Source organism: Diospyros lotus, chromosome 14 (assembly GCF_014633365.1).
Source record: "Diospyros lotus cultivar Yz01 chromosome 14, ASM1463336v1, whole genome shotgun sequence".
Lineage (NCBI taxonomy): Eukaryota > Viridiplantae > Streptophyta > Magnoliopsida > Ericales > Ebenaceae > Diospyros > Diospyros lotus.
The window spans coordinates 17,913,129-17,935,086 of record NC_068351.1 but is presented as its reverse complement, the minus strand read 5'-3'; the positions used below and the strand labels follow the sequence as shown (position 1 = coordinate 17,935,086).

At 34.8% G+C, this 21,958-nt stretch overlaps 2 protein-coding genes across 3 annotated transcripts; one reads left to right on the top strand and one right to left on the bottom strand.

Moving 5' to 3' along the window:
* The first annotated feature begins 8,328 nt into the window (after nucleotides 1-8,328).
* Nucleotides 8,329-9,144, top strand: LOC127790537 (thionin-like protein 2). Its single transcript, XM_052320089.1, has 2 exons — nucleotides 8,329-8,739; nucleotides 8,910-9,144. The coding sequence occupies exons 1-2, from the start codon at nucleotides 8,400-8,402 to the stop codon at nucleotides 8,966-8,968; spliced, it is 399 nt and encodes a 132-aa protein (XP_052176049.1). The 5' UTR covers nucleotides 8,329-8,399; the 3' UTR covers nucleotides 8,969-9,144.
* A 548-nt stretch (nucleotides 9,145-9,692) lies between these two features.
* Nucleotides 9,693-21,768, bottom strand: LOC127790010 (nuclear pore complex protein NUP50A-like). 2 transcript variants are annotated; one of them, XM_052319207.1, is made up of 3 exons: nucleotides 21,602-21,768; nucleotides 10,562-11,364; nucleotides 9,693-10,468 (listed from the first exon to the last, which is right to left on the bottom strand). In XM_052319207.1, exons 2-3 carry the CDS (start codon nucleotides 11,301-11,303, stop codon nucleotides 9,999-10,001), a joined length of 1,212 nt encoding a protein of 403 aa, XP_052175167.1. In that variant the 5' UTR covers nucleotides 11,304-11,364; nucleotides 21,602-21,768; the 3' UTR covers nucleotides 9,693-9,998. The 2 variants fall into 2 exon arrangements, with proteins under 2 accessions (XP_052175167.1, XP_052175168.1); XM_052319208.1 differs by lacking the exon at nucleotides 21,602-21,768 and adding an exon at nucleotides 12,712-19,464.
* Nucleotides 21,769-21,958: the final 190 nt, after the last annotated feature.

Here is a 21,958-nt window from a genome sequence, read left to right as displayed (position 1 = left end):
AGAGTTGAAAAATAATGCCGTTCACTCTTTCTCGTTTCTTCTTGACATTGATTTGAAACGTGGGCGTTCTTTTCCGTCCATACACAAGTCACAAAAAGGAGAAGGAGCTAGCACTCCTATTCCACTCTCCTTGCCAACAGACGCATGCTGCACATCACAAGTTAGAAGTCGGACGCTTGGACTGCTCGAATCCGCTTACGACTTGAAAATCTAAAGGTTAGATTTATTTTATTTGTATGTGAATGATTTGATTTCGGCATTGATCCAATCGCTAGGATCGGGGTAAGGTTCAAAAAAAAATTTGAACTACGCTGCTTGCCCCATATTGATATTGCTTTACTTTCAAAAGTCATAACCACAAAACATACATATACCCTTAAGGCACAAGAGCCTAACTAACTCTTGAAATTCAAACACAAAGATTCCCAAGACCTTCTCTTTAGGTGAGCTCTGTACACATCTATAAATAAAAGATCAGCCCTTACTAGACTTGCCCTCAGCCTTATCCTTGCTTTACCTAGAATGATGCAAAGCAAAAGACTGAGCCACAAGGCCCAACAAGTATAATAACAAAAGACATGATCCAATACTAATAAGCAACAATAACCCACCATAAGCAACTCAACCGGAAAGAAGAGAATAAATCCAAATGAATCATGCCCATGCCATGCACACAAGACCCATGAGTAGATATATTCATGAAGCAAACACATTGAAACTCCATGTCTTACACCCACAATAACTAACTCTTGGGGTCAGATAGCTTAACTCATAGGGCTATGCTCCCTCAGCAAACAACCCTTGAGGACAATCAACTCCCACCCAAGGTCATAGTCATATCACATGCCACGAGGTCATTGAGGCCAGATAGCTCAACTCCTAGAGCTATGCTCATGAGTACATACAACCCTTGAGGCCAATCAGCTCCTACCCAATACGTTGGTCCACCCATATAACATACACAAGACAATATACATAAGAACACGCTCTCAATATGCTCTTCAAACCTAAACCTCACATGGACCCAAACTTGCTCAATGCCACGCAAATGAATGCATAATTACTTCCCAAGAACATTTAGACATGCTTTGGAACCGATAAGAAATCATTCAAAACTTAACTTAAACCCATTTTAACAGAAACAACAGAAACAGTCGATAGTTGTCTTCAAAACAGTCGACAGTTGCCTCACCCGAAGGTAATGGTCAACAGCCTTGGGCATCCGATCTACAGGCACTGCAAGTGGTCGACAATTTCCTCACCAACGGTCGACTAACATCAGAATAGAACCCCCCCCCCCCCTGATTCACGCCAAATGCAAGCCAAACCCAAAAACGCTTACACACCAATCCCCTAACCAGAAATCATCATTCCTTTTGGGATTATAAGGTGAAACTAACCCTACATTGAAACTCAAGGAAGACCCACAAGATCAAACAATAAATAAGAGAGATTTACAAAGGTTTCTACATAACCTTCAACAAGAGCAATCTTTTAGGAAAACATGGGATTTTATGCTTGAATCCCAAATACTATGATCAAATGCTTTAAAGAGAAATGAGGGATTGGAACTTGTCTTAAGAAGCTCTTATTAATGACCTTACTTGAGGTGATATGCTTCCAAGAAAACCTTTTACTTCTCACGCCCAATAAGAGAAACAAGCAAGAAAAGAAAAAGAAGAAGAAGCTAACTCTAACTTTCAGAACCCCTTTGGAGCACCAATGATCAAGTAAGAAGAAGGAGAAGAGAAACCTTAACCTTCCTTTACTCTCTCTCGATCGACCTCTCCCTTCCTCTCTCTTTCTTTACCTTTTAATTTCTTTCTCCCATGTAAAATGAGCCATATACTTATATATATACACATATATTTCCCTATTTACTTAATTACCCTTATTCCATAATAACTCAAATAGGAATTATTTATACTCAAATAATAGTTTAGACATTAGTTAAACTCCACAAATTCCAAATAATATTTCCTTACATTCCTTGACTCATTATGAGTCCCATTACCACCTAAGTCAAATCTTTGATTTTTTCACTTTCTTCGCACATCATCTAAAAATATCATATATAATTCCTCAAAAATCATTACTTTAGTAAAATAATTATTCTATTCTCAAATACATCACCTGAACTCACTAACAAGTCATTACAAGCTGTCTAGAAGAAAAAGGTATGTCACAACACTATGACTGTTGTGACCCTACTGTAGAATGATCTATGGTCAAGAGCAAGAAGCATAAGGAAGTGGAGGTGTTTGTCTTTGTGCATGGGGTCACTCTACCATGGCTTCTTCCCCAATCTCTATCCTAGCCTCTTCCTTAATTTGAGATCTATATGTAATAATGATAGATAAATTAGCAAATCTACAAAATCATTCAAGTAATAAAGTAATGAATAAGATATTGTTCTCTTATAGATTGTATATTAATTATCAAAATTTTGTCAACCCTATTATTATTTAAACTATTTAGAAAAGTTGTAACTAAACTAAAGTTAAATAAAATAGAACTAATTAATTTAATTTCAACAAATTAAAAAATATTCAGAAAAATCAATATTAATTTATCACTGAAGTATTTTGAATTCACTTAAATCAATCCTATTTAATTTATTTGACTGATTATCCAATTTTACTTATCTATGCAATAGTTGAACAACTCTAAAATAATTGATACTCTCACCCAAGTCATATCAAATATATTGATCAATATTTATTACCTATTTTTCAATAAGAATAATAAATATCAAACAATTCATTAAAATCAATGGTTATTCAATTTAATTCCACACGAGTCAAGTCTTTACTTCGATTCCAACTATTTTCTTATGAAATTTATTACTTAAGTCAAATCATGAAACTTTCCATTCAGTGTCATTCCATGACAATAAATCAATTAAATATTGATCAAATATTTAATAGATTTAAAAACAATAAGAAATTCTTTGTATAGATAAAGAAAATCAATTAAAATAAATATAAATTGTCAATAATTAAAGATTCATCAAAAACCCTAATAAATAAAATTAATTCATAGAAGATTTAACAGAATCCATAAAAATAAATGAAAATTAATTCTCCCCAGCCCATAGGTGCTCCGATTCCTTTTGCTTAAGCCTCGCCTGCACCGCCCTATTGCCGCACCAGCTTCCGCATGCTTTAGCCACTGTTGCTGCCCTCTTAGCTTCTGCTTCCTTGCGCCTTGTTGTGAGGCATCTGCTACTGCCCTCCTACGACGGGCTTGGTTGCTTCTTTCAACCGCACTCAGTCGCCCCCTTCGATCTACCACATTGCTTTCTTTTAGGGTTGGCAATTCAAGTTGGCAAGTCGTAATCGTATCGTATCAAGATACACGTATAACATGTATTAGGCTAACCCAAACACGACTAGTTTAATAATCTTGTCAAATTCCTTAAACTCGAACACGACACGTTTATTAAACGTGTAACACGACACGACCCTTTTAACCCATTTAATTAAACGTGTCGTGTCGTGTCGTGTCGTGTCACCTGTTAACCTGTTTAACTCGTTTAATTTAAATGAGTTGTGCTGTGTCACCTATTAACCCGTCTAACCCGTTTACCTGTAACATATAAAAACCTATCGAATGCATAAAAAAACCTATTCAATACACATACAAAATTTTATTCACGCACAAACAAATAATTTAACCTATCAACATAATTTATATTTAACCTGTCAACATACATATATAACATATTAATAACAAACTCTAATAAAATCCCATATTTTATCGTCCATGCAATAAAAAAATTAATCCAAATCTCCAAATACAATCATCCAAATTCCAAATACAGTCATCTAACTCTCCTCAACATATAAAAATCAAACATTTGATTTCCATCAATTATGTATCACGCATTCAACTAGATTCTTAAGAGACTACCAGCATGCCATCAAGGCTGTGAGAACCACCGAAGACGGAGGCGGAGGGGTGCGGCGCTACTACCGACAGCAAATCTCGAGGCTGTGAGGACCACCGAAGACAAAGGCAGAGGAAAAGGTGGAGGGGCTGAGAGCGGAGGCGGAGGGGCCAAGGACGGAGGCGGAGAGGCCGAGGCCAAGGGCGGAGGTGGAGGGGCCGACGGCGGGAGTTCAGAGAATGACAGAGAGAGAGCGGGGGGAAGAATGAGATAGGAGGGGAGAGTTTAGGGCTTCGCTCACCCTTTCAGACGCGCGTAGGGGTGGAAGGGGGGGATATTTTGGAATTTTAAAATATTTTTTTAAGCTTATAATTATTGTTAATTTGTTTTATAAATGAGTCTTAAACGGGTCATTACGTGTCTAAACGGGTTAGACGGGTTGACCCATTTAAGACATGAAAATAATTGTGTCATAAACGGGTTGACCCATTTATAACCCGAACCCGATTAACCCCAACCCAAACCTGCTTAATTTCGTGTCGTGTAATCAGGTCGTGTCAAAATTTGTCAGCCCTACTTCCTTTATATATTAATTCTTCTTCGCCCTAATTCTTCCTTTATCCTAATCTTCATCTTCTCTCCTTTTTCTCCTCTGATTTCTAATATTAATTTTTTAATATTAATCTTGAAATTGTTAACTAAGCCCTTTTACTTTGAAACTAATGACAACATTAACCCTTCATGCAAACAGCATTTAACAATGTTCAACATCATTTATAACCCGTTAAATATAAAATGGCGAACTATCAAATAGGTCCATGTACTTTAGCCTGATACCAAATTAGTCTATAGCCCGTGTAAATTGGCCGTCTGCTTTCAATAGAGCCAACTAAGCCCTCTTACATTTAACTAAGGTCCATGTTAGTCCTTCACATGGGTGATGCTTAAATAACATCTAATATGGTCTATGTTAAAGTCTTAATTTTGATCTTTATTTGAAAACATGTGCTCCAGAATAATAAATATATGTTTAAAGATAACAAAAATACTAACTGACGAAATGAAATCTAAGAATATGATGTTAATCGAGTAATAGACTAAGGTAATCGATTAATACACTACAACAGAAATGATTTGTTGAGGTATCTTTTTTAGGGTATTTTTTAAAAAGTGTTCTCTAAAATACTATTTTAAGGCATAATCTAAAGAAGTATCACAATACAATAACTCTAATGAGGCACAACAATTAAGTGCCTTAATAGACAAATCTAAATATCTTATGAAATACTATTTTAAGGCACAATTTAAAGAATAATAAAATAATTTTAATGAGGCACGACGATGAAGTGCCCTAATAGACAAATCTTAAGTGTCCCAATAGAATAATTCTAATGAAACTTAGATATACTATAAAATTAATATAGACACATATGTTAATAAGATGATGTGTAGAGTAGATGGTCAGACGCGTGCAAAAAGAAGGAAAGGTTCAGGATTCGAGTTAAGGGAAGTGGTTAGTTGGAGTTAAGAAAAGGCCTTGCAAGGGGGGGATGTGAAGAATAAATCTATAATGAGTTTTGAGACATTTTTAAGCGTCATAATAAACTTAAATTTATAGTTATTTTTTAAGCATTTGTAAGTGCCTCAATACATTTTTGAGATACAATTACACGCGACATTATTATTAATACCCTAATAGTTAAAATGTCTCGATAAACTATCTATCAATGCATTTTTAAATGTCTCTTAATCCAAAATTTGTTGTAGTGACATAAACATTATTCAAGTACAACTTTGTGTTAGTTGAGTAATTATTTTAAGAAAATTCAATTTTAACTGACATTCAAATATTATTCGAGTATAACTTTTTGTTAGTCAAGTAATTATCTTAGAGAAATTCAGTTTTAACTGACATTCAAATATTACTTGAGTAATGAACATTAATTAGTTGAGTAAAATATAGTGCTAAAAGATTTAATCGGCTAAGAATTATTTTAGTTGAGTATCATATATGTTAGTTGAGTATTACTTCTTGACTATCTTTGTACTTAAGAAATTAATTAACTAAGAGTTGTTCTTTAATCAAGTAGCATCTTGCTTAGTTGAGTAACATATTTTTAATCGGGTAAATATTATTGAACAAAAATCTACTCAAAGAATTAATCGACTAAGAGTTATTTAATCGACTAAGAGTTATTATTTAATTCCTTAATCAAGTAATAATTCTTGGATAAAATGGTACTCAAAGTCTTAATCGATTAAGAGAAATTTTTAATCGAGTAAAGAAATTCTTTAATTGAGTATCATAAATCACATAATCAAGTAACTTATTGAAGCAACAAATTAGTTAAAAAGTCAATTGACTAAAAAATGTCTATAATTGAGTATTATCTTTTTTAGGTGAGTAACAAATCTAAATAGTCAAGTATGGACTTATGTATCTAATAATCTTAATCGAGTAACATTATTCAATAGTCGAGTATGTAATACATCACTTAATCGACTAAATGTTAAAAATATTTGAGTAACCTCTTATCTCACTTAAATAACAGTCAATATTACTCGACTAACAGATTCAAAATTTTGAAAAATATAGCCGTTGAGACTACATTAAATGTAATTATTCTTTATTTTTAGATAATTAAATCTTCATTAAATGATGTCTGAATATTCTTTCATTAAAATTGTATACATTTGAGTTTTAAATTGATTATTATTCGTTGAAAAAGACAAGAGAGGAATGTTTTTTATAGGTTTATAGGTTAAAGCCTTTATCTTTTAGACAAACTATCAGTAACATTAAAGCAGGAAAACTACAAGTACCAAGAAATTCAAAACACAAAAAAAATAATACTCATATGAGAAAAATAACTGAAGTCTCGATTCAAAGAAGCTCCTCAAATTATATCTTTTGTTTTCTATTTTCAAAGCAATAGTGTGAATAAGAAAATCTTTTATTCTCTGAACCTGAGTGAGAAGCCACGTTTATTTAGGGTGCAAAATTATGTAGCTTCTCCAAGTAATGTATTTGAAAAATCTCTTTACTTACTTTGCTAAAAGGTTAAGGTTGCGTTCTCTTTAATGTTTTCAAGTCATTTTTAGTTTTCAATTTTCTAAAATAATGAAAACGCGTTCTCTTTAATGTTTTTAAAAATATATTTTTGAAAACAAAAAAAAAATTGTAAAGAAAAATCAAAACAACAAAAAGTTGTTTTGAGTGTTTTCATCCAAAATAAACTCAAAACTTAAAACACATTTATTTATTTATTTATTCATATTTTATTATTGTAATAGAAAAAAATATTATAAAATTCATTAACTTTAAAATATATATATTTTTAATAATATATTAACTTTAAATATTTTTATTTTATTAAATAATCAAATTTATTGAATAAAATATTATTAAAAAATTATTTTCAAAATTTTAAAAGAACATTTTCTAATTTTTTGTTTTGAGAAATAGTTTTTTAAAATTATAAGAGAACGCATTTTTTATTTTTTAAAAATAAATTATTAAAATAAAAAATTCAAAATAAATTCAAAACTCAAAATTAAAAAGTAAAAGAACGCAACCTAGTGTTTAATTCTCAAAAGCATATATTGTAAAAGTTTCAACTCCATCCTATTAAAAACTATATAAGGGTTATAGCTATAAGTTGTTTAAAATCCTTAACAAATAAGATAGTGGAGGGGGTAGTTGGGTTTCAACCACAATAAATTATTATATTTTGTATTCTTATTTTATTTATTATAAATCATTCTTAACGTAATTATATTTTTCAATTTATATATAGTTTGTTAATGGAACCCTAAATCAAATCCTACACACCAAACTATAATCAAATTGCATTAGACATAATCCACTACGGTTCCTTTAATTGTGAACAAATGAGCAAATCGATATCAAAGTATACGAGTCAATTTAACCCCTAAGTCAAAGTACAGGTATCAATTGGGCACTTCACTTTTTTCATATTTAACAAATTAATAACGATGTTAAATGTCGTTTAAATGTTTTTCTTTGTGAAAAACTAAGATGGCACTCAATTTGTCTTCACGATATAGGTTAAGTGGCGGGTAAATAATATATTAGGTTAGTATTAATAGGTCACAAGTTCGACACTTAGTTTAGACAATAATCAATAACTCGCTTGTGATTTATCTGTTCTGTCAAAATTAAAAGAACGAACGGCAAGAGACCGCACAAAAACGGTAATCCCAATATGATACTCAATTTAAAAAAAAAAAAAAAAAAAGGCTTGGCCCTCTTAAAAATAGAAGAGCTAATTTTTTAAAAAAAAAAAACGAAGTTAACAAGGGGCCATAAAGAGAGCAAATTGACACTCTGTGTTAAATTATTTTGATTAAAATGCAGTTGATAAGGATAGCATTTTTGCTTCTTATATTCATCAGCCCCTTGCGGTCTGTTGTCCGTGCATGGATATATAAATCATAGCTAGCAAGAGAATAGCTATCAGTACACCGAGAGAGAGAGAGAGAGAGAGAGATGGAGAGATCAAGGATAGCAGCGGCGCTGGTTGTTGCGCTTGTGGTTTGTGGGATGGCTACTGCGGTGGCTCAGCTGTCACCGGTGGCTCAGCCGTCGCCGGCGACCAGCTTCAGAGACTGCTACATCCCGTGCTTCATATTGTGCATAGTGATTCCTCCTCACTCTGCTTTTGGCTGCTCTCTCGACTGTCTAAGGAGCTGTATCATTCCACAAGCTCATCATGCCGCTGCCGCTGCCGCCGCCGCCGCCGCCACTCGTCCGGAAACCCGCCTCCATTTCTGCAAGCTTGGATGCGCTTCCTCTTTGTGCGCCAACATCAGCACCAGGCAAAACCCTAGTATAACTCTCTCTCTCTCTTCTCACTTTTTAGTGCCATCTAGGGTGACTTCTATCTAACTTTACGAGGGTTGGGATTTACCTTTTTCTTTTACAAGACTTGTAATACTAATTTCACGATTTAAATTTGTGATCTCATAATTAATTTAGTTAATCATTTGGTTTTGTCAGGTGGAGAGAAAGTGGAAAGCTGTGTGGGTTCCTGCTCAGGGCTGTGCACCAGCAACTAGCCGCCTTGTGCCCAACAACAAAAACAACGTTGTAATCTGCGGAGCGTAATAGCTAGCATGTCCATGCGAAATGCAACTTAAATCATGATTCGTTCAACTCAATGTTGAATACTTGCAAGTGAAAATGTTTCAGTTTCATTGATGTGAAATAAGAATGTGCCATCTTGTTGTCCAAATTAGAAGCTAATCGTTATACTTCTATAATTATAAGCCATTTGGGCACTAGCTGGCATTTAATTTCTTCTTAGTTCATGTGAGCTGATTTCGTTATCCAAGATTAAAAAAAGGAATTGGGATCCTATATTTTATTTGGGCCATCTGTCAGGACATGTTCATGGTCACGGGTCCAATTCCTATTGACGACAAAAGATATTAAGTCACGGGTGCAACAACTTGAACCAGTCTTTATCATAAACCATGAAAATGCAAACAAACAGAAAGAAAAGCTCATTGATGAGCAAAATCCCCTTAAAAGTCATTTGAAAAGGATTAGACTGTCCCAATCTCACCATGACCCACTCTTGCCGTGCATGATCAAATATTTTACAAGAACATGCCATTGTATTTTTCTTTCAAAGAAAACACAATTTGACTCCCTCGTCAATCTAGTTAAGTTGTAGAAGATTCATGTCATGCACGGTTCCAAACTAGGTGTCAAGTTCTGAGCCTTGTGCCCATATGAGATCTAGATGGCTACCCATGATGCTTCAGTTTAGTTTTAAAGTAAAGAAAACGATAATAATAGTAATAATATCACTGATAGTCCATCAGAAATTATCAGCAGTGACTTACATGAAGGCAGGCCAAAATGACACATTCAACCTGTAGGATTTGCTGCGCCATAACTCAAGATGTTTTCCATATTCCATGTCTTTAAAGTTACTAAGCAAGCAGACCGAACCCAGGATTTACCAACAACTGGATCGGACTCTAGAGAAAAACAACTGGATCGGGCTATTTCTTCCTCCGCCTGGAGGAAGAGAAAACCCCTATTGCCAGCAACATTATCACAAGAAATTAGCCAATTTGGTTACTCATCGAATGCCTTTGGAGAATTTTCCGGTGTCTTCAGCACTGCAGGAGTTTGGCCTTTATGTTCTGTGACGACTCTACGGAACTCTTCAACTATGGAACCATCCTTGAACTTCAAAGCAAATGTAGCAAGGTCATTCTTCCCTTCACCAGCGCTATTCATGCAGGCAAAAGTGATGCCTCTCTTCTCCATATTTGTCAGCTTCATGTCGGGGTACAGACTCGCATTTAATATCAGCCTATAATTTCCCTTAGCTCTCATTACGAGTCTAGCTTTCCCTGTCCCAGTTCTGGAGATATTCACCTTGACTTCTCCCTTTCCTCGCTCCTTCCACCCACCATCAGTAAACTCAAACAGCACAGAATCAGCAGCAAAAACAGCCTTCTCATTCTCTTCCCCCGTCTCCACGGAAACTTCCTGCATGGATGGGATTCTACTTCCCTCATTCTTAGTACCAATAGAAGTCCCTGCAGCGTCAAAGAGGGAAGAATTTCCATTATTAGACACATCAAGACCAAAAGAAGACTGATTATTTTTTAGTTCAAAGAGAGAACCAGAACCTAGTGCAGATCCATCCTTTGCAATCGACCCAAATGAGAAGCTAGAACTAGAAAATCCAGTTCCAGCAAGCCCTGTGAAGGCATTTTGACTGCTTGAAAGTTGCTGGAATGAGTTAAAGGATGCAGCTTCTACACCCTTTTCTACATTTTCAGTACCATTATCTTTCTTATCCTTCTTCTCAGCTGAGCCCTCAGGACAGTTATCCTTTTTCTCTGCTTCACTCACTCCTTTTGCCTTCTCATGTGCTAATTCAGGTTTGTTTCCCTCATCTGGTGCATTATCTTTCTTCTCATCTACAGCAGACTCTGCCCCAGCCTCATCAGCCTTCTTTTCCCCTTGTTTGTCGTTCTCATCGTTGTTTTCTGCCTGCTCATCATCACCTTTTGCCTTATCAGCCTCCTCAGTCGCATCATTCTTTCCGTCAACCTGTTCAGAAACTATTTTTTCGCTTTCTACTTTATTGGGAGTTTCAGATGCAACAGAGTTGGAATCATTAGATGGAACCAAGCGGATCCCTGCAAAAGGGTTAGAAGAAGGGGCTGATGGGGTTGATGATGTTTGTTGCCGACGAACCTTGACAATTCTTCTGCCTGCCAGCACCTCATCACTAGCTCTCTTGAAAGTCCCAGTCTCTTGCTCAGAAGACTCTTCCTCATCATCAAGACCTGGATTATCTCGAGATAATTCCCTTCCAGCAGCCCTCTTCTTGGAAGGTGGAAGTGCATTTTCTGTCTCCCCCATTTGATTTAAACAATATGTAGTTTCAGAACCGTGCCCTCAAGAAATTGAATAAAGTTGATATCTGCAGGCAACCATAACAACAATCATTAACATATATAACCAATCTCCGATACTAAATAGAGAAAACCCTGAAAAAGAGGAGGGTGGCAGGTGTAGAAGTATCAGCAGAAAAAGTACAAGACAAATCAATTAAATAGGTATAATTTTCCCCCCTAGGATTCATACACAAAAGCAGGATGCACAACTAAATTCTATTAAATCCATCATCTACTTTTCGCTCAAAGTAAATCTTATTGAAAGCCAATCTAATGTGCAATCTGAAGTCTAATTCTTTTGAAAGGTTCTTTTTTTTCAGTTGCTTTTCTATCACCACCTTATTTGTTTTGCATGGAGAAAGGTATCACCTCATGTATGCATGAACATTAAATGATAGGGGTTCAGCTAAGAAGCTGAGCAAGGACAGAAACAATTAAATAAAGGCAAGCTGACACACAAATTTACTAAATAGCAAGACAAGGACACTGTGATGCCATGTCAATAAACAAATACCTATTTACACATGCATATATGTATATAAAGCCATGAGGTACATACTTTCCAAATATCAAGAGACAGATACCAATAAATTAGCCATATATTTGATACTAAGGCTTAATGTTGTTTGCATCACTGTTGTATACAAAATAAAACCCTGTTTATAGAGAGAATAATACATGAAATTATCTCCAATACTAAACCAATTTAAGGATTTAAATTTCATATTTTAAAGACTAATGAAGGGGCAAATTCCTTATAGATCTGTTTTCAAGTTTTAACAGTTTCTCTTCAATTTCATTCTTCAAACTTGAGCCAAGACACAAAATGAAGGCTTAAAAAGATGCAATTAATATACTTATACCTTTCTAGTTTCTAAATACATTTAAAAACAAAAACACACATAGCCAAGGGCATTGTCTGACATGTGTCCCCAACAAAATTTGGACACGGACACAGCATTGTCCAGGAGATCCTTGCTTCCTGGAGCTACTTAATTTTAATGTGTAAACTAGTAAATATTCATGAATGAAATGTTGATTAGTTTATTTCAACCTTTCTTTTATTATTTACAGAAAATACAACCATATCCTGCAAAAAATACAGGGGCAAATTGCAAAATAAAAACCCAACTTTTACCTTTCATTCAATTTTGGACTGAACTTTTAAATTTTTTTTTTTTTTAATAATAGTATCCAACTCTAATTTTGTTTCAATTTTGGACAGCTGCTAACCTTCCAGTAGCAAAAACCATTGAATGATAACGTGGCCTACTTAAGGTGGCTGGCACATCAATACTTTTAGAGATGTCAGCATTTATATATAAGTATAAACTAAAATATATAAAAACACCAGCGAGGAGAAAACCACCCACCAGATCTGACAAGGAGATGCAGTGATGTTTGGCAAAGAACAGGCAATGAATCACAGACTTGAGCCGTGTCGACAGAAGCAATCAACAGAGGAGACCCACTGTGAGGAGAAAACCACTGCCTAAAATACTCTCTTACCACCATTGTTGTTAACATCGCGAGTCAACTCGTACGATTTTACGAATTTACGAGTCATGAGGCATAAAATGAGTCAATTTGTTTGTAGGATCGGGTTTTTATAGAATCGGACCCGATTCACGAGTTTACCAGTTCAAGCTTATCGATCCGAGTTTACCGAGTTTAGTCTTGCCCGCAATTTCAAGATTAGAGACAAAAATATTTTCGTGTCTTTCAACGCACGCGCACACACATATATATATATATACAATCGTTGTCAATATCCTATTTTGGTTCCTCTACAAACCCTAAATAGCATTGTGTCTATGTGCTTGCTGCATCCACTTGTTGTGTCCTTCTACAAACCCTAATCGTTGTTGATCTTGTTTTGGCGTTTCTTCTTCATTTGTTCACCTTGAAAGTTCAAATAATCAAACTCAGCCCAGGTATATGAGTGAGTCATGAATGAGAGTGACTATGTTTTGCCAAGTCCAATAATGCTATGTTGAGCTCTGTGTTACGTCAATTGATGTGCTAAGTGAGTGAGTGTGCTATGCGGCTGTGTATGTGTGTGTACATTTTCATTTGTGATGTTATCTACACGTACAAATAAGTGTAGATTCAAAAAATTAATCTTAACTATGTCACAATCAGATCATGGGTGGATCTAATTTTATATTATGATTAGCAAGAAACAAATATACCGCTTTAGTATTGGTAACTTAATTAGTGTAATGACATAATGTAGAAGTTTAACAATATTTGTTGTTTTTATGACTTGGTATTTTTATTTATTTTTAACAATATTTGTTGATGATGATGGTAATGTTTGTTATTTGAAATTTTAATTATGGATGCATAAATGATGAACTAATGATAAATGATGGATTTAATATTTAGAAATTTCATATTATTTAGTATTTTTAAAATTGATAGATAAAATAATTTTGAAATAGGTACATATATTTTATTTATAATAAGGAATATGTCATTATAAACATATATTTACATAAATTAAAAAGTATTTTTAATTTTCCGTAAAATCTTACGATTTTATGGACCCTTTTACGATCCCACTTAAAATATCGATTTTAACAACCTTGCTTACCACCACCTCATTGCAAGACCAATGAGGGAACCACGAGAGATATGGGCGTTGTGCCAGTTGTGGCCGCAGTGGAGGGGATCGGAACTAAACTCAAAATACATTTTTCTCCTTCACACAGAGGTAGCAATGAGGGTTCCTCTGGTGGTGGCCACCTTTGTGTTTTCCCAATAGTGACAATGCAAACTTCACCACAGATCCGTGGCCAGTGGTGGAAGCAATCATGGTCCCCAGAAGCAGCTGCAATGGCTGGGGTTCTCCTCTGGCAATGTTGGATCTCACTATCACTAGAGAATCAATTACCATTGCCTGCGAAGAGGAGAACCCAGATCTTGGCTCCAACCCATCGCCACCTGGGTTGTCTTCTCCTCCATGGGCTACACCTGACCTAGGTGCTACAGATCCCCCTGTAATGGGTTGCTGCAAAGATGGCTAAGATGTTGACATCTGACCTGGTTACTACAGAGCCTCAATTCTGAATGCAGCACTGGGGATGCAAAACCCCCATTTTTTATGGGGGTTCTGCAACCCAACCCCTGTGCTGCCAACAGCTACTGGTATATTTATATATATGTATTTAGTTATAATTATATATATTTAGTTTATAAATATAATGTTGGCATGGCAATCGCTGATGTGGCAAAAAGCACTAATGTGGCAGCCCCCTCAGTGTGCCATGTCAACATTTAATGTTTTTTGCTAACAAATGGTTAATGGCACTTTTGAACAAAATTAAAGTTGGATGCTACTGTGGGAAAAATTAAAATTTTGGTCCAAAATTGAAACAAAGGTAAAAGTTGGGTTTCTGCTTTGCAATTTACCTAAAATACAAAAGATCCAAATTGATCTAAAATACAAAAGATCCAAATTGATTGACATATTCAATCAACCAAGTATCATATGATCTTAGAGCTTCTACCAACAATCCACCAACCTTCAGCTTTCCTCAAACATTAGGAAGGTAAGAACGATGGAACTATGGCAGGGAAAATTATACTAATATCTTGAAAGATTGAGCCTAGAGAAAGCTGATTCCTTCAATTTAAGGGTGTCAAGAATAAGACATTGCACAATTACTAAGGCACGACATTAAACCAAACAAGCCTCATTGCTTTTCATCCATGATCTTATTTCAGCTATGGTAACATTTCGCATAAAAATATAACCATGTTCATGGAATTCAGCAAGCTGAAAATTGTGGTTTCAGGAGACAATAAACCAAGTATATTTTTCTTTTTCTTTTTTCCCTCAATAATTCAATACAAACCAAGTATCGGCTGATCTTAAAAAGTCTACCTATTATTAGCCACATATACCTCAGCCCAAAGCCAGTAGATGGAAGGGAAGGTAGAAGGAAGGAACTCCAGGGAATGATGGTGAAGAAATGCAGTGGTACCTGAAAAGATCTAAGCCTAGAGAAATCTGATTTTTAATCCATGCCATCACACAAAAAATAGACCTTCCAACTTTTCATCAATGATTCATTTGCTAATCCCCTTTGACAAAGATTCTGAGATGATGAAATTATCTTTCAAAACCTTGGTGCTTACCTCAAAAGCACCATGAACCTATTATCATTCTACCAATTTTTGACATGATCAAGGCTCATGCAACAGAGAGCAGAATACCCAAGAAGGACTAAGAGAATGCAATGCAGTATGCCAGTAATTGATCTAACAACTGATTTGCACAGCACAGAAAAAAGCATAACCTTCTAGTTCCGGGTAATCAACCATCCACATTCAAATAGCTATTCAAAATAGTTTTTGATAGACAAATCACCATCATGTATTCATTTTGACAGATTTCAGTGGCTCAAGCTTCAAAACTTGTGGAGCAGGAAAAGATAAACAAATGTTCCAACTGACTCCATCTTGCGATCTACTTTAAAGAAGCTTTAAACCATCTATCTCAATGAGGCAGTAGGCACATCTAGCAACGCAATCTGCTTGCATACATGCAGCTACTTCTCCAAAAAGCCAAACATACCCAGATAAAAATGAGAAAAGACATAGCGTGTCTTGTATTTTACCCAAACAAGAGAAGTTTTGAGGAGATAAAAGACACTTTCTTAGTACTTCTTTAACATTGTGCAAAAAGTAGATGTCAGCAACACTATGAGAATGCATTAATTTTGTAATAGACTTGATCCAACAAACAAAATTCATTCATTTAAACAGAAAGCTAACCAAAAAAAAAGGCAGAAAAAAAAGTGACCAAAAATACTAGAGTAGTTCTAAATCCATGAAGAAAACAGTAAATTGGTACAGAATATTATATAGCATAAATTTGTCCATGATAAATAGGTCACAGGTTCGAGTTGAGGAAACAGTCTATTTGCGAAGCAAGGGTAAGGCTTAGTAAAAAACAACCTTCCGGACCTTCCCTTGACCATCATAAAATAGGAGAGCCTCGTAGATGCCCTTACTTTTAAGGTCACATATTGCTATTTTTTTAAGGGCTTGATCACTAAAATTTAAATTTAAAACTAATTGTCATCTTGGTATGTTATGTTTATTTCAAATTTTTTGGGAAAAAATTGATTGGATTTTTTTTTTTATCTGGTATGATATGTTTATTTAAAAATTTTGGGAAAAAATATTGAATTTTTCTTTGTAAGAACGGTAGAAGAAAATAATTTCTGTTTGTTAATTTCTCCAAAATTTCTCACCATTAAAATTCGAACTGGGCCTCTGTAATCTTTCATTAAGATTATTTTCCTAATTTTGTTGATAAATTACATACATCTAAACAAGTAAAGACTTCAAAAAATAAAGTGCAAAGTGAAGGAAATCCAAAAAGCACTAATAAATGTGAAGGAAAATCAAGGGCATGAGAGAAAGAGAGAGAGTATTTCTCCAAGTTATTCAAAGAATGTGGAAAATATGTATTATGTTAAAATATCCAGGTAATTGCAAAACCTTTAAAAATAAGATTGTGAGACATTATGATGTCACGACCCCAAAGATCCCCAAGGCTATAATTGTAAATATAATAGTAGTTAGTTTAACTGCATTACTATATTGTACTGTAGGTTTCTGTTCATGTTTGCACCCTTCAGTTAACAGCCTATAAATAGGCTAGGTTAGTTAGAGAAAACACAGTTTTTAATGATAATTGATTTCCAGACTTCTCTCTCTCTCTCTCTCTCTCTCTCTCTCTCTCTGTTTGTCTACAATTCTCCCCATATCCTTGCTGTTAACTCCCTCTTTCTGTCCAATTCTCCCTCCAAATTCTCGTTATTCTCAATTTCCACCTAAAATACCCTAACATAACAAATGGTATCAGAGCCAACGAGTCTCGGCTGTGATTTCGGAAATTTCAGCAGTTAGATCAAGGTCTACAATCGGAAGGCAACTGTTAGCAGCAATTCTGGATTGTTGATTTCTTGATTTCTGAACGAGTCTCGGCTGTGAATTTTGGCACTTCCTGTTTGGATTTGAAGGTGAATTAGAGTAAAGAGACTCTCGGTTCGAATCTTGAAGGCAAAGTCCAACGATCTACAAGCAGAGCACTTTTTGGCTCAGATTTGCTGATTCTGTGATTCCAACAGTTTCTGGCTGTGATTACGAAGATTCTCAGCTCAGAATTGAAGGCGAAGCAGAGCCGGTTGATCGTAGTTGTTGATAGGCGATTCCTTGCAGTACTTCCGATCCGACTTCACAGGACTCTTGTACCATGACCTTTGACTTCTGCTCATGTTTGGCTCGAATTTGAAGACATCTCAGAGCCGGTGGTTATCAGCCACTGCATGGTGATTTAGGCAATACCTACAGGTTGATTTTAGGCTATGATTTCTAGTGATTCAGAGCAGCAGAGTTGATCAATTTGATAGGCGAATTTGAACTGCTGAGATGGAGAACGGATTCCATGGGAAAGTCGATAACCTCAACCACAAGCTGGATGAACTTCTGATTCTGATTTCAAAGAGATTTCAAGTCCAAATACCGGACTATATTTTAAAATCCACTTAAGAATCGATTCTAGCAGAAGCTAGAGTCCTAAGAGTTACCTCCGGTTTGTGGCAAGAAGTAGAGAAATCAACTGAAGCGAATCAGGCAATTCCAAATGCCAAGGAAGGAATGGCATATGCCAGAGAAATCTACATGACACCATTGGAGGAGATAATTGTTGAAGAAGAACCAGTGATGTATGCCAGCAATCAGGAAGCCAAAGAAATTGCAAAGTTAGGAACAGAAACGATCACCACAACTTTAGATTTTGAAGATCTTAAATCTGTTTCTCTTGAAGGAATGGGACTGGAAGATATTGATTCATTAGGAAAAGTAACTGCGACACCAATGGAGAAGAAACTTGTTGAAGAAGAACCATTAGTGAATGAAAGCAAGCAGGAAATAGCTCAGGAGGAACAGAGGACAGAATTGAAGCAAGATGAAAGGAAGAAAAGTGATGAGTCTAGGAAGATTGTGGAAGAGTTTTTTGATGTTTTATGTGTTCAAATTCCAGTTGGTGAGCTGCAATATCAAATCAGATCTTGGTTGGCAGCGAAGTTTGAGTTCCTTCCCATTACTGTAAATGGTATGATTGGCGATATATTGGCAGTTGACCTGGTCTTAGCAAAGGTTAAGGAACATACTGGAATTTACAGCGTTGACATGGAGATTGTCGAGGTCTACATTTTATTTTTGCAGGACAAGCAAAAGAAGAGGAACGTAAGAGAAAGAAGGAAAGAGTTGAAGAGGAGAAGGAAAGACAAGAAAAAGAGGAAGGAAAAAACTGATGGAAAAATGGGAATTGGATGAAGTACACAGTGGCCAGTCGCTGTAAGTTCTTGGGGACAAGAACTTTCTCAAAGAGGGGGGAATTATCACAACCTCAAAGATCCCCAAGGCTATAATTGTAAATATAATAGTAGTTAGTTTAAATGCATTACTATATTGTACTGTAGGTTGATGTTCATGTTTGTAACCTTCAGTTAACAGCCTATAAATAGGCAAGGTTAGTTAGAGAGGACAGTTTTGAATGATAATTGATTTCCAGACTTTTCTCTCAAATTCTCTCCAAAGTTCCCTCTCATTTCCCTCTGATTTCTCCTTGATCTCTCTGTTTGTCAGCAATTCTCCCTATATCATCGCTGTTAACTCCCTCTTTCTGTCTAATTCTCCCTCCAAATTCTCTTTATTCTCGATTTCTACCTTAAAACCTAGGAACATAACATGATACAACAATCTCAAGCCTTGGCCCACTAGGTGAGGTTAGCTACACAAATTCTAAATCCTCATCCATCTCTATCTATATGGTTATATCCCCTGTATTGCTGTTATATCCTATGCCATTTTAAACATTTTTCACTAGATTTTTTAATTTGCCCTCCCTCTCTTGCTAAAAAATTCCTTTACTCCATCCGTTCTCGTCATAGGCATCTATTGGTCCCCCCCTATGTGTATAAATTATCGTAATCTACCTGCAGGACAAATAATGATAATTTGGACATATAAGAAAGAGCAGAGCAAATAAAATTGAGGAAACATGAAGCAAAAGAGGTAGAGAAGGATAAAAGAAAACATGGTGAGAAATCCTTAAATATGACATGAAATATGACAACCTTATAAAATATATGGCTATAGATAGGGATGTTTGAAGAGCTAGCACAGCCAACCCAACTTGGAAAGATTAAGACTTATGATTATCATGATCATGATTATGATGGTCTAGGCAATTTTGAAAAACACAAATAGAATTACATATTTTATAGATGTATTACTCAAATAAAGAAAAATAATTCAGAACAAAAATGATAATTATTAAGTGATTAGACTAGGTAATGTTCCGATAGAAGCAAGTATGAAAATGCATAAGAGAATAAGACAAATTGTTCACAAAACTAATTAATTTAGTCATTAAATAAAAAATATGCTTGATGAGCAAAAAAAAAAGGTACTATAGTGCCCATTTACAAAAATAAAGAACTCATTTAAAGTTGCAAAAATTGAAGAGAGATCAAGCTAATGAGTCATGCTATAAGACTTTGAAAAAAGGTGGTTGAATGAAGGTTAATAAGAAAAACCAAGATATCTGAAAATTAATTTAGTTTTTTGCTATTAAGTCGATGATAGAAATTTTTTACTTGATATGGTGTCTAAAATAGATTTAGAGATAAACGTAAGGATTTGCATATATAGTGTTTAAGAGAAAATAGTTTTAATTGCTTGTATACAAGTTATTAAAGCGCATCTCAAGGAACAAAAACTTATTACTGAGACATTTTCAATTATAGTTTTATTACAGAAAGGATTTGTGTTAATCATAGATGATCTTAGGAAGCCCATGAAAAAAGAGGTGTCTTAAGAGTATATTATTATGATATGGCATGATCTTGGTGAATATGACAAAAGTAGTCAATAAACTCAACTTACAGAGGTGCCCCCTAGAATTCAAACACCTCAAATTGAGCAAGATAAAAATTGAATATATGAAATGTAAGTTAATAAAAATAAAAGTAAGGACGATATTGTGGTGAGATTCAAGATTAAGTTATTCCAAAAAATAATTAGGTTAGATATCTCAGATCAATTGTTCAAATGGATGAAAGATTATTAAGGATGCTACTCACATAATTAACATAAGACGGTTAAAATTGAGAAGCATAATTAGTATTTCATGCAATAGCAGAATCTCTTTAAAGCTAAAAAAAATTGCAAGATGGTTATAAGATTAAATCAACTGTATAGCAACATAATATTGAGTATTATGCATCAACATGTGCAGAATATGAGCATAACTGAATTGAAGAAATTATAATGAATGTCTATACAACAAAATATAGAGTAGAATTGAAGTTAACCATAATAAACATATAGGCTACCTATTAAGGATACAACGTATGAGAAACATTTAAAACACCCAACAGATATCAAAGTTTGGTATTGTTGTTGTTGTTAGTGCTAGTAACTAATAACAATTTGACTAGTTATGATCCCATAATATCAATGCCTATCCTTAAATCCACATCCACAACTTTAATTTAGTCTGCCAAAGGTCTATATTCACACATAACTAAAACAATTTAATTTGAAGAAGCTAAAGAAATAGCTTAAGTTGCTTCTCCATATCATTACTCTATTTCATAAAATACTCTCTAGTGATAGATTAAAAAGAAGACCTTAACAAGACGTCCAAAAAATAGACCAACATTTTCAATAAGCTTATACAGAAAATCGATTAAATATCAACAGCTCAACCAATCCATGGACAAGCTAGAACTGAATCATCACATCATAGGTACATCAAATCAATCAGTTACTGGAATAAGCGGAAATATAAAAGGCTTTTCTGTACATTGCAGACAAAATGAGGCCAAAATAAACAACACCGTAACAAGAAAGCCTTAAACCCACAGATAGATGAACGCATGTCTCTAAATTGAAAAACTTAATGAAGATAGAGAGATTAAGCCCTCGTGTTACTTCCCCGTTCAGAATTGCAAAAGTCAGAAATCGGATAAAAACCAAAAACAGCCAGTTCTTACATACGGGCATATATTATTGAGAACCCAAAAATTCTTATCACAGATGGAGAAATCATAGGAAAGAACAGCGAAACAGAAGATCTGGTAGAACATTAAGATCATATAATATATATATGTATATGCAGAATGATGGGGGCGCGTAGATACGTCTACATATATATACAGGGTGAGAGAGAGAGACCTGGAGAGACGAGTGTAGGTGTCGAGGGATGCAACGAAGTCCCCAAGCTCAATTTCTAGGCTCCAAATCAGTGAGTAAATGAACTGCCATCTCAACCCTAGCTCCACTTCTCCGATATATGCGCGCGTATGTAATATATACTGGACGCAACAGCGTCCCCTTTTTTTTTTTTTTCTGATATTTCTTCTACTTCTTTCTCTTATTCTCTAGATAATATAATTTATTAATTAACTAATTATGATATATTGCGGTCGCTGTCCCAAAAGTTTAGCTAAATTACAGTCAATACTCATTCTTTTTAAAAATTATAGTAGCCTCCCATTTTTGTTAAAAACACGAAGAAATTGACTATTTCTG